We start from the raw sequence: 13,296 nt of genomic DNA, 5'->3' as shown, positions 1-13,296 counted from the left end.
GGTCTCATCTATGGTTTGAGAATGGCACACCGTTGTGTTTCTTGTAATGAGAATATTTTTTATTTAAGAGGCTGTAACTCAGCACCTACCAAAACACCTGTGGTAAAGCACCAGCTTCTTTTACTTTTACTTTACAGCTAACTGATGTCTTAGTCTATACCAGGCCCACTGATCAGGCACTTGGAGGCTGTGGCAGGGTCTAGCTGCCATAGAAGTACCCAAAATGATTACTCCCATGATCTGGACTTACCATGTCACAAACTGGTAGCAAGCAGTCTGAAGACCGCACTTTGAAGAGTGTTCTTCAAACTGGGATTAATAAGCAAATTGTCAGGGATTATCTCAGTATCTGTGATAACTGCGTGTTATTTCCGTAAAGAAAGAATTAATGACCATGTACTGTATCAAACGGCATTCTACTGCAGAACTGAGCACTGCCATTCAATTATTACATCAGTGCCTATATTGTGTTCACCATCTAAGGAACCTTCATGTGTGCAGGCTAGCAGGAAAAGCAGAGAGTATCTCCCAGGAAAATACTCTATTTGTGCTACATCCTTCAAAAGAGAAGTGAAGACAGTGTCACTGCTGTGTCAATACCAGGAAAGGTGAGATACAAGACAGCACAAAGGAGTGTCATCATACTGAACTCAACACACTCTGTTCCTGAAAAACAAGATCTTTCATCACAGTAAGTAATATGACTAACTCAAAATTCAAAGGCTTTACATTAAGTGCTGGGGTAGAACGTTAACATTGGTGGCCCCCAACAAAATAGACCCTTATGTAGGCTCCTCCCCCATTGACAGTGGGCTCAGCCATGTGACTTGCTTTGACCAATAGGACATCAGCAACATGCTACAAGCAGAGGCTTAATTAGTGTTGTACACTGTTGGCCTATCCTGTTGGGAACTTTGCTCTTAGAGCCAGTCACCACGCTGTGAAGAAGCCTAAGACGGTCATGCGGAGAGAGAGAGGAAGGGAGGGAAAAAGAGATGTCCCAGCCTTAGAGAGCCAGAAATGTGAGTAAAGCACCTTGGATGTACTAGCCCCAGTCACCAGCCCACCACAGTTTTACAATACACTGAACAGTGACCAGCAGACGAAATAGCCAGCTTAGCTCCAGTCAAGCCATTGAATTGTGAGAAGCAATAAAAGGCTTATTTTTTTTAATCCATTAAATTGCTGGAGTAATTTATTATACAGCAATAGATAACTGAATCAAGGGTATATGTTAAAAGAACTAGGTGCATAAGGTATTTATATAAGCTTACAGCTATTCAAATCTGATAGGTATTTAGATCTCATAATAATGTTTTAAATCAACAATGAGTAACCCACTCTTTTAAAAAAGGAAATCATACATTAATTCAACGTTAGGGACAGGTATATTTTTGTTGCTGTTGTTGTTACATGGGATCTAAAGAGCCAACGGATAAAAATGTCGGTCCATCAGCAGCAGAAGGACATGATCTTGTTAACCTCACTCTGTTTTCAATCTCCTTTTTTCCTTCAACTCTATTTTTCACCATTAAAGAAATCCTAGCATATGTGTATTTGGGGAAACCTACTTACATTCTTTCTATCCTAGGCAGAAAACACACACACACACACACCCAGAGCCTAGTATCATTCTGACCTGAGCACTAAAAGTTACAAAGATAGCCGTAAATAACCTAAACCCAAAGACTAAGCATTTCCTAGAAGAATGAAGGAAAGAGCCTTTCAAAGCTATATGAAAGAAGCTTCCCAACCAGAACCACCCACAAAACTGAACACTGAAAATATACTTTCCTTCCTCCAAAGATGCCTTCTGCTTGCTCTTCAATATGTTCAAAGTCAAGAGTACCTGAAAATTTAGAGAACACAGCTTCAGGTGCAGAAAGGTCTAGAAAAACAGGATGTTGGTGAACTTTCCCAAAAATAGACTTGCCCCTGCCCATAGGTTAACCTCAAGTCTTCCAGAATCTTATATTGGAAACCTGTGAAGCCACATCAACTCAGATCACACTGTCCAGCGGCTCTGGTGTGCAATGTTCCACATTTCTGCCAATTTCCTACCCACTCGTGATCCCCTTAGTAGAGCAGAGTGATGACCTTGTGCCAAGGAAGCTCAGGCCTTGATAGGTGGGATTATGTCTACTACCCCTTATTCTTCACCACTATTTCCTGGGCAGGGGAAAACTTCCATCATGAGTAAAAGCTGCTGGTGGACGATATTTTCTTAGAGGGTTATGTTTTGTTTTTTTGGCATTTCTGTAACCACAACACTAGAACCCTAAGTGGTCCTATGATTAAGACACTCCAAGATGGAAGGAAAGAAAACCTAACCCAGAAGAGATCCGAACTCTTTTAATTATTCCTCTGCCCAAAAAGGGTAACTCCCAGGATTTTGTTCTAAATTACAGTAATATTCAAAATATTCATATTTTACCTTTTGTAGTGTGTACTGTTTGAATCCCCAGCTTTTATTAGTCCCACATCCCATTCTATGGCTGAAAGCCCATTCTGAAATCACTAACCTGGTACGTTACTTGGCCCCTCTTGGCTGCTGCCTCCGGAGGATGTTTCTGAAGTCTGGGAATTGCTTTCATCAAATTCTCGCTTAAATATACACAGGAGGCAGGAGATCCTATAATCCAACCTCACATTCAAAATAAACTAAAGATTCAAGTGGAAATGGAAACAGATTGGTTACATTAGCATACCACCTGTAACACTGTGCCAACCCACCGCACTCTGGCTGGGTCTGGTATCTGCTGCATCAATTACCTTAAGCATTAAGGGAACCAAATATTTGGCTTAGACTTCAACAGTTACTTCAACAACAGACTGCCATGGGGTCTATCAAATCTGTCTGCAGCACCTCTGCATCTAAACTTCAGCATCCCGATAATTAATTTAATAATCAGAACAATTAATCACTCACTACTTACTCCATCCTCTATAAAACATTATTTTTTGCAACTATTAAATCCCAACTCTGGTCTATGAGAACGGTGATGTTGGCCACTTTGCTTTTAAAAAATTAAGAGAAAAATGTTTTTACTACTAGAAATTAGCTTGGTTTGTCTTTTTCATTTCTGATGGTTTCCTTTGATTTATATACTAACTCTTGGGTTCCTTCTTCATTCTCTCTGCCTCTCCCCTGCTTGCACTCTGTCTCTCTCGCTCTCAAAAAATAAATAAGTATTGAAAAAAAAAAAAAGAAAAGAATAGAAAATCAAAGTTCAAGACCCTGGTGACCTTACTCAATCCCAGGACAGACACTTCTCCCAGACTATACTACCTAGGCTTGCCTTCCAAGGTCTTGGGTCATGGTTTCCTACTTACTACTGGATACTCCATTTGGTTTCTTTCCAGAGTCTCCAACTCAGTATTGTATAAAACTAACAATGTCAGTCCTGCCTGGGTTCTCTCATCCTGAATCAACCTCAGTCAATCTAACCCTCCCTCTCTGATACACACATCTCATCAGTGACGATGTCCTGTTGGCTCCACCTCTACCAAGTCTCCTGGATCTTTCCTATCATTTATCCTTGCTCACATCTTCATAATCTCCTGCCTTGCCATACCAGATCCAGCTCCCAAAGGGGCCTATTCTTAGGTCAGTCCCCTACATAAAAACTCTCAAAGGCTCACCACTGAATAAAATCCTGGCACTTTAGGCACCCGGAGTGCTTAGGCACCCAGAGTGCTCTAGAACCTGGTCTGCTCCTCCTTTCCAATCTTATTTCTGACAAGCTCCATACACTCTATGTCCTTGCCCAAGGAGAGTTGTTACTGGTCCATGTGATGTCATGCTCTGGTCTGACATGCTCCAAGTTCAAGGGGACTTGAGAAGGTCCCCTTGTTTCTATACTATAAATCCTTTTCAGGGTTAAAAGGAGAGTTAAGATCCTACCTCTTCTGTAAAAACCTTCTCTGGTGCTTACCAAATGAGATCCCATGACCCACCCTTGTGTCCCAAGAGAACATTTTCCTCACAGTTTTATTTGCATGAAGACACAGCTTCATCACATCTTATTTTCCTCTTAGACTATATAATCTCTGGTGGATACAGTCCCTGCCCAAATCATCTGTGCATTCCTGCCAGTGCCCGGCAAAGCACCTTGCATATGGGAGAGGGTCAGTAAGCATTTGATGAAACAATGAATCCACCAACCAACTGCTGTCTGTTCTCAGATGGCTACAGTGAGAGGACCTCAAGGTATCATCAAGTTTTACAACACATCTTTTTTTTTTTTTTTCTTTGAGAAAGACAGGGTGCGAGCAGGGATGGGGCAGAAAGTAGAGGGATACATAATCCATGGCCTAAGAAGTCCTCCACAACTTTTGTTCAGGCATAAGTTCAATGAGGTTTCTTCCTAAGTCATTCTCTACAGCATTAAATATTTGAGGACTCTAATAGATGTTTTCAAACTACTGATACAATGTGATTCAGACTCAAGAGACAAATTAAGTCTACAAACATTTATAATCATCTACTACATGTTCTGGGGTTGGGATTAGGCAGCATGGGAGAAAGAAGTGGTAACAGTCTTCTATTCACTAAGGAACAAATAATTCTGTTGATGAATAAAAACGATGTATGAACAGAAAGAGGAAAACACAGAATGTCATGAGATCAGGAGGGTTTTCATAGCTAAGATCAAACCCTATCTTCAGGAGACTGGCTCCCGGACCTCATTTTGCCCATGTAGGGAGTTTACTCCTACAATTATCCTCTCTCTCCTGTGTCAACAACTTGTCCCTCTCTACCTGACCATTCCATTCAGGATACAAACTTGCTATAATCTCCCAACTTAAAACTTATTACAACAAAAACTTCCTGTCACCAACAATCACCCTTCAGTCACTTCCCCACTTCTCTATACATCTTTATACCAAATCTCCTCAAAGAGTTTTGTACTTACTCTCCCTGATTCATCTTCTTCCATTCCCTCTTGAACCCAACCTATTCCAAAATTTGCCAAGTGTACTCCCACCTCAGGGTCTTCTCACTGTTATTCCCTCTACCTCAGAGAATTTTCCTAGATACTCACATATTAGGTTCCTCACTTCATTCAGGTCTCTGATCATGTTCCCTTACTAGAGAGGCCCTGTCTGACAACCCCACTGAAAGTAAGATCCCTGGCCCCACCTTCCGGTGGCCTCCAAACCATCCTGACCCTCTTATATTTTAGCATCCTTACCACTTACCACTATCTGACATAGCATACCTGTTGTTTAATATGCCTCTGACTCTTACCAATATGTAGGCTCTTTAGAAACAGGAAATTAATATATGCTGTTCAGCCCCGGATCTCAAATGCTTAAAAGTACTTGGCACAGAATCAATTTCAATAAATACTGAATGAATGAAAGAATTAATGAATGAATGAAAAAGGGAGGGAGGCAGTTAAGTGAACCTTAAGCTGAGTTGTGAGCAATAAATAAGCAAGAAATCTGTCTTTATGGAGAAGAATACCTATGTGAGTTCTAAGCAAAGGGAGCATCTTGGGTGCAGACCTAGAGGCCAATGGTGATGGAAAGCTAAGGTAACTAGAGGAAGTTGTGTCATGGCTGGCAGGAAAAGGGCACACTGGGGAGGGGTATGAGAGGACAAAAGGATGAAGACAGCTGGTTCATAAATGGCACTTAACAATGAGCTAAGAATTTGCCTCCACTCTCTTCCCAGAAAGTCTAGGGCTTTATAAAAGGAGGGACACAATCCAAAATGGTAGCCCTATGAAGTACATTCTGTCCCCACCACCTCTGGCTGAGACGGTTACCTGGAGTATTTCAATGATCTTCAACTTGGTGTCCATGACCATGATATCCTCCTTCTCTGGCTCTGTCTGCTTCACGTTGCCTTCAGGGGCAGCAGCCATAGGAGTCATGGGTAAAAAGCCTCCTCCGCGGAGCACCACCTGGGTCATCAGCTCTCCAACCCCATGGATGGACCGCATTACATTACTTCCTAGGAAGGGCCAGGACAGACCCCAGTCATGACAACACTCCGGGAGAGTACTCTGAGGCACCTGACAAGGAGCACGACTCTGAACATATTTAACAAATCTGTCCCAACACGTTCTCAGGATCCAAGGAACTGGAAAGGGTTAATACCCATCAAAAATACGGGGAAAAAAGAGTAGTGGAAAACAGATGGGCTTTGAAATCCATAAAGGAGCACTCTGGTATATTAATTCGCCTGCCAAATTTTACTGGTCACCTAGCACATGCTTGTTGCTACCCACAAAATTAGGGGCACAGGAGCTAACGAGGCACAAATTGAGTGCTGCTACAAACACTGATCTCAAGTACGCAGGATTACCTCTGAGGCTCAGTTTCTTCATCTATAAAATGAGACTAAAGGAGCTCAGAGGATGAAATGGTGAAATATATGTGAAATGATTGAGCACAGGATCTAACACAGTATTTTTCTGTTCTAGCTATAGAGACAAGGTCAACAATTATCCGTATGTGAGTACATAGTAGGTACCTAAAGCAGAAGAAAAAATAAACATATAAAAGCGGAGTTATCTATTCACAGACTGGAAATACAATACTCAGATACAAGCCAGGATTTTATTTCATCATATACTAATATCATCATTGAATGCCTCATGATACATTGAAGACAAGGATAGGACATGTGTTCTTAAGAGATAAGCATTCAATTTGTTAGGTAACTTTCAAATGGTTTTGCAAAATTTCCTAAGGAGAAATACAGATAGACTCATATATGAAGGAAACAGAGCAAAATGTGAATAATCAAGGACCCACATGTATTGGTATCGGCTGTGCTATTCTTTCAGCTTTTTTGTTCAAAAATGTCCACAATAAAAAGTCAAGAAGAAAAGGACAGGACATCACAGGGAAACATGACAAGAGTAGTAACAGAAGAGGCTGGGAGGGCATGTCCCGGGTGTACAGGTGCCAGCAAATATCACTTCTCCACTTTGCCATGACATTCTTACCTTTATTCTCTTCTCCTTTCGCCATCTTACTAATGGGAAAGATGGTCGTCACATGCACACAGTCCAGTATGGCCAGGAGAATTTTGGTCAATCGTAGAAGGTCAGAGAAGTTGTAGAAACCAAAGTAGATGAGATTCCTAGCTAAATTTACAACCTATTATATTAAAACGAGAGAGAGTGAGAGAGATATGGTATTAGGTCAACTGCATCCTTTAGTTCCGTTTTATGCTAATTTATAAATGTCTGATTCTGACCCTTCTTATGGTAAGAGGAGACATATATTTTGCTTGCATTTCTGATCAAATTCCACTTTGTTTTCTAAGGAGAAAAAATAAGAAACAAAAACCTGCAAAGCTACTGATCTGTTTTAATAACTAGTTGATAAAAAACTGACATAATCATCTGTGGAGTGTGGATGGAACTGGAGGATACTATGCTAAGTGAAATTAGTCAGAGAAAGACAAAAATCATATGACTTCACTCATATGAGGACTTTAAGAGACAAAACAGATGAACATAGGGGAAGGGAAATAAAAATAATATAAAAACAGGGAGGGGGACAAAACAGAAGAGACTCATAAATATGGAGAACAAACTAAGGGTTACGGGAGAGGTTTTGGGAGGGAGAGGATGGGATAAATGGGTAAGGGGCACTGAAGAATCTACTCCTGAAATCATTGTTGCACTATATGCTAACTAATTTGGATGTAAGTTTTTTTAAAAAATTTTAAAATTAAAAATAAATAAATAAATAAATAAATAAGATACTGCAGGGCAAGCCACGTTGCAGCCCAACAGGACACAGAAAACAATATTGCCATCCTTGGAAATAGACTCCTCAAAAGGAAAACTGGTCTCAAAAAGAAACATTTTAAGTCAAAGGTAATAAGGATTTGTGTCCCTCAAATGATTAATCTATGATGGATCCCAAGCATAGTCTGTTTCTTTCCTGTTGTTTTTAAGATCACGTACAGAGTATACGTAATGTTCTATCATTTTATGTGATTCAATTAACCCTGGATATTTATTCTACCAGCATAACTACCAGTGAGTCAAGCGACTGGTATTCGTTCTATTTTCTTGTGGAACAAAATTGAGCTCAATTCCCTTTTATTACAAAACCGGAGTATCATCACAGAAATCACCACATGCTAAAATATTTTCTATTTATCCCAGAGAAAAATGACCAATGAAAAGCAGGTAAAACATATAGATTATTCATCATGAATTACCTCAAATGTAAGCTTATTTTTCTCCTTATCAGAGAAAGGAAACCTCTGACAAACCACATCTCTTAAATATTCTTCCACAAATTCCATGGTCTGAGCAAACCTCTCCTTAATTTCATCTTTGGAAGCTCCACTACTATCATAGCTAAAAGGAAAAGAGAAAGAAAAGGAAATCAGGGGCGCCTGGGTGGGTCAGTGGGTTAAGAGCCTGACTTCAGCTCAGGTCACGATCTCATGGTTCATGGGTTCAAGTCCTGCATTGGGCTCTGTGCTGACAGCTCCAGAGCCTGGATGGAACCTGCTTTGGATTCTGTGCCTCCCTCTCTCTGCCCCTCCCCCGTTTGCACTCTGTCTCTCTCACTCTCCAAAATAAATAAATATTGGGAAAAAAACACAAAGAAAATGAAATAAAAGTTGAAGATCCTGGGGCCCCTGGGTGGCTCGGCTAAGCGTCTGACTTCGGTTGAGATCATGATCTTGCGGTTCGTGAGTTGGAGCCCTCTATCAGGCTCTGTGCTGACAACTCAGAGCCTGGAGTCTGCTTCAGATTCTGTGTCTCCCTCTCTCTCTTCCCTTCCCTTGCTCACACTCTCTCTGTCAAAAATAAACATTTAAAAAAATTTAACAAAAAAAAAGTTCAATATCTTCCCTGTTGAGCCTTCCCCAGCTGCTCAGCCACAAAGCCAACATCCCCTCCCCAAAATCCCCTCTCCTACCCTCTGTCCTTAATTTATTTCTCCTCCTTAGCAAGTATCACTAAGACATGTAATCATTTATCTTGTTTATATCTTTTCTCCCCATCTAGTGTACAGATAGTGTTTTGGTTTGTTCACTGATACATTAGTTAAGGCTGACACAGAGACAAATATTTGTTGAATTACAAAAAAAAAGACAAGACAAAAAATAGAAGTATGCCATCTTTTGCATTCTTGAAAAAAAAATACACTTCACCTTTCATCTATGCTTTAACTAGACTGAACTTGACCATAAGTGGTCTACAGTGACACAAAACATTAATGAGGTTTTAAAGCAGCAGGCTCACTCATCAATGGCGATCTCCGAGGGAATCTCAGACCAGAGGCGGGCATATTTCACGGGAGTGACTTGTTCCTGGGGATCTCGGTCCACGTGCATATGAAGCATGAGGCGGCAGAAGGATGCCCTCAGGTCATAGGGCAGGTTCTCATCAGACATGCAGCGGAGAATGAGATCTACATCCAGCTGGCCTGATATTTCATTGATGGCCAGGTACTGGCGGTCTAGACACATCCTAGCAAAAAGGTTCAACTGATACCTGAAGAAAAGAAAAGTTATGTGAAGAAATCAGAAATCATTGAGCATAGGGGCGCCTTGGTGGCACTGTCAGTTAAACATCCAACTTTGGCTCAGGTCCATCATCTCACAGCCCGTGAGTTCAAGCCGCATGTTAGGCTCTGTAGTGACAGCTCAGAGTCTGTAGCCTGCTTCGGATTCTGTGTCTCCCTCTCTCTCTGCCCCTCCCCTGCTCACACTCTGTCTCTCTTTCTCAAAATATGTAATAAAACATTTAAAACAAGAGAAATTATTGAGGATGAATGGCAACACACAGCAAGACCATTTGAATATCCCCAACTTTCACAGGAGTGACATTTGGCCACCTGATCTTATACATCGACACCCTTAAATTGCCTGTGTACCAAGCAAATGAAGAAACTGTTCAGGCTTTACCACCAGTCATACAAGTCCACCCTGCTGAGTTGGAGTAATTATGTGACTACTTGATTCCATTTTGTCCTTGTTTGTTTTATGAAAAAAAGGGGGGGAAATGTTATATTTAAAATGGTTGTCTATTTCCTCAGCTGTTTTTTTATACAGTACATTAAAGACCATGTAGAAAATGTTAAACATCATCTCCCATACTGAATCTCATAGAAATTTTATCATCCTCTTTGGATCTTATCTCATATCAGCCTACTCTTTGACTTCTACATGAAAAACATGTTGTGCAAAGTAGGGGACTCCTCAAACTGTTTTGTTTTCTTCCTCATCCAACTACATGTGATCTTTGTCACCTTCTGAACTGGACCATAGAAGTACCCTTTCCCATTCACCCTCAGGAGAAGATACATCAGACATTAAAAGAAAAAACAACTTGTAATGTGAAATGAAAAAGCTATAAGCATCCAATGTGGCCAATACTGATTTCTGAATCCAAAATCCTATTTATTATTGATAACCATGAGTTGAAAATGTTCTCAATCTCACTAGATTTCAGTGGATACAGATTAAAATATGATTCTATTTCATGCTTATAAAATTACCAAAGAGTAAAAAGCATCACAATATTCACAGGTAGCAAACACCAGGAGAAACAAAGTTCTCACAACTGGTGTGAGTGTGCACCACAATACCCAATCTAGGATCGCTCAGTAAAACTTGCCAATTCAACAATTCCACTCCTAATAGGAAAGACAAACTCTCACTCATACGCATACCTTTTGAATAAGGAGGTCCCCTGACATGAAAAACTAAATTGTGGCATATGATGGAATATCCAAGAGCAATGAAAACATGGTATAATAAAAGGGAATGCCATCCAGAAGTCGAAATTAGAGAAACAGATCTACCACCATTAACATGAGCACATTTCAGAAACAATACAGGATAAATGAGACAAGTACAGTACCATTTACATACAGTCCTAAGAACTGGCAAAATGCTATATATTTTTTATGAATACATACAAATGTAGTAAAACAGAAACACAGAGAATGTAGGAGGGTATACACTACATGCATGAATGGGAGGGAAGAGAACACAGGAGCTATCAAAGGGCACTGTAGCTGCAAAGTTTTACTTGTTAAAAAATGCCCTAAGCACTTTTCCATCTTTGCTTCTCTATTCTTTGAAAAGTTTTCCTTGGCTCTCTTGCCCCTTCATTTCCTTTCCACTGCCTTCCCTTGAGGTGGCAGGGCCAGCAGATCTTAAAGCTGGGACCCGGGAGACCCTAGGGCCAGATGAGGTAACCGGCAGAGGTGGAGAGTGAGCAAACAAGGATGCACACCAGGTAAAAGGCCAGCCAGGTTTCTCTCAAGAGTAAGTTATCAATACGGAAAGGTGAAGGCTATAACAACACTATGGTGTGAGAAAGGAACTGGAAGTACAGATGGGATGGGACTCATGGTTTTATTCTGTATTTGTACAGGGGCACCTGGGTGGCTCAGTCGGTTAACCATCCGACTCTTAACTTAGGCTCGGGTCGTGATCTCATGGTTTGTGAGTTCGAACCCCACGTGAAACTCTGTGCTGATGGTGCAGAGCCTGCTTGGGATTCTCTCTCCCCTCCCTCTTTCTCTGCCCCTCCCCAACTTGTACTTGCTCCCACGCTCAAAAAAAATATTTGTACAGATATAGAAAGACATATATGTTATGTGTGTGTATAAACATACACACATGTATGAATACACGTATTCATGTTCTAGCTCTGTCTGCAAAATTCTATGAGGTTGGCACTACTGTCTCTATTTTGCAGATAAAGGAGCTGGGGCATGAAGAGGTATATGACTTGGCCAAAGGCAAAAAAACCTAGTAAGTAGAAAGGTCAGGATTTGAACACAAGCAATGTGACCACATGATATGCGCCTGTATGCTATTATTCTGTTAAGGACAAATAGTAATGAGGGGCCGATGCAAGCACTCACTGTTTTCCCTACTTGCCCACATCCAGGAATCAATTTACTACCTAAGTACCAATGAAACCTTACACGCCCAAATCCTAAAATCTACATCTTTTTGCTAGATAGGTGACAACATGTGATTATGTGGAGCAATCAATAAGCAAGCAGTAAATTCCTCATCAATTCCCTCCAGGGCAGCCTGAACTGAGCCCAGCGGGACTCCCCATCACCTGTAGTAGCTGAGAACATCGCGGTCCTCCTTCTGCCCTTCTTTGGCATCTTGGGCCAGTTCCCGGACACTTTTGCTGCGAATCTCCTTGCTGCTGTCCCTCCAAAAGAGCCACACCTCTTCCTCGTCTTCTCCTGCTTCCAGAGCATTCTCTCCAGTAGAAACACCCTCAAATTCAAAACGAGAAAGAACCAGCCTGGAAAATAAGAGGAGGAGTAGTGAAAACTCCTTATGTTAGCAATACTTGCTAATCTAAGATCAACTCTAGCAATATATTGAAATCTAGCTTCACTTTCAGCATAGGGGTGCCTGGGTGGCTTAGCTGGTGAGGTGGCCGACTTTGGGTCAGGTCATGATCTCGCAGTTTGTGGGTTTGAGCCCCGCATTGGGCTGTGTGCTGACAGCTCAGAGCCTGCAGCCTGCTTCGATTCTGTGTCTCCCTGTCTCTTTCTGCCCCTCCTCCACTCAGGCTCTGTCTCTCAAAATTAAAAAAAAAAATAAAAAAAAACATAAAAAACTTTTAGCATAAAAACACATAGATAACCTTTTTTTTTTTTTGTCCCTCAATGGCAAAATCACAAAGAGCCAAACTCTTCATATACTTTATTCCAGTGGTGCTCAAGCAGGTGATTTTGTCTGCCCTGCACCCTCCCCAGGAGACACTGGGCAATGTCTGCAAACATTTTAACATTTTTGTTTGTCCCAACTGAGTGGAAGGGGTACAATGAGCATCTAGTGGGTAGAAGCCAAGGATGCTGCTAAACACACAGATAGTCCATCATGATTAACAGTTATTCAGGCCCAAATGCCAAAATGCTGAGAGGTTGCATTAGCCCAAACCCAAAATTAAGTTATGAGAAGCAAAAAAAACCAAAAAAACAACTAAACAAAAAAAGCAACAAACAAACAAACCCGACTAGAGCTCAGGGCATAATTCAGTTTTGGGTTTTGTTTTGGTTTCTAAACACTGGCCCTATTACTAGTACTGTACTTATCAGGAAAACTGTTCCCCTGATAAAAAATCAATCACTACTATTACCAAAATTTTTATGTACCACTAAACACATTTTCAACAGTGATAATTAAAAAGCTCTTTCCTACAGTGACCTAATATCACCATTGAATTATCTCCTTTAACTTTTAAAACTGGTGATCCTACCCAAAGAACTTTAAACTCTTAACATTAAATCAAGTATGTGCAAAATGCTCTCTGGTGAATT

The 13,296-nt window shown here is 40.9% G+C and overlaps 1 protein-coding gene and 1 long non-coding RNA gene across 7 annotated transcripts in view; one reads left to right on the top strand and one right to left on the bottom strand.

Annotated features, from left to right (window-relative positions):
• The window catches only part of ITPR1 (inositol 1,4,5-trisphosphate receptor type 1), a 327,038-nt gene that overhangs the window by 153,148 nt on the left and 160,594 nt on the right, over positions 1–13,296 (bottom strand). For all 6 annotated transcript variants that reach the window (XM_053897548.1, XM_053897549.1, XM_053897552.1 and 3 more), the window contains 7 exons: positions 12,078–12,272; positions 9,234–9,485; positions 8,195–8,336; positions 6,963–7,116; positions 5,775–5,962; positions 2,523–2,661; positions 1,791–1,849 (listed from right to left, as the gene is read on the bottom strand). In XM_053897548.1, coding sequence (XP_053753523.1) covers positions 1,791–1,849; positions 2,523–2,661; positions 5,775–5,962; positions 6,963–7,116; positions 8,195–8,336; positions 9,234–9,485; positions 12,078–12,272 — 1,129 coding nt within the window. The remainder of the gene's footprint in view (positions 1–1,790; positions 1,850–2,522; positions 2,662–5,774; positions 5,963–6,962; positions 7,117–8,194; positions 8,337–9,233; positions 9,486–12,077; positions 12,273–13,296) is intronic.
• Positions 341–12,267, top strand: LOC109254655 (uncharacterized). Its single transcript, XR_002074917.2, has 3 exons — positions 341–608; positions 11,703–11,758; positions 12,041–12,267. It is a non-coding gene; the product is annotated as an uncharacterized LOC109254655 (long non-coding RNA).

The sequence above is a fragment of the Panthera pardus genome, unplaced genomic scaffold (genome assembly GCF_024362965.1).
Source record: "Panthera pardus isolate Hobbes unplaced genomic scaffold, ASM2436296v1 HiC_scaffold_8, whole genome shotgun sequence".
NCBI lineage: Eukaryota > Metazoa > Chordata > Mammalia > Carnivora > Felidae > Panthera > Panthera pardus.
Note: the sequence above shows the minus strand (reverse complement) of the source record. Positions and strands in the feature narration are given on the sequence as shown.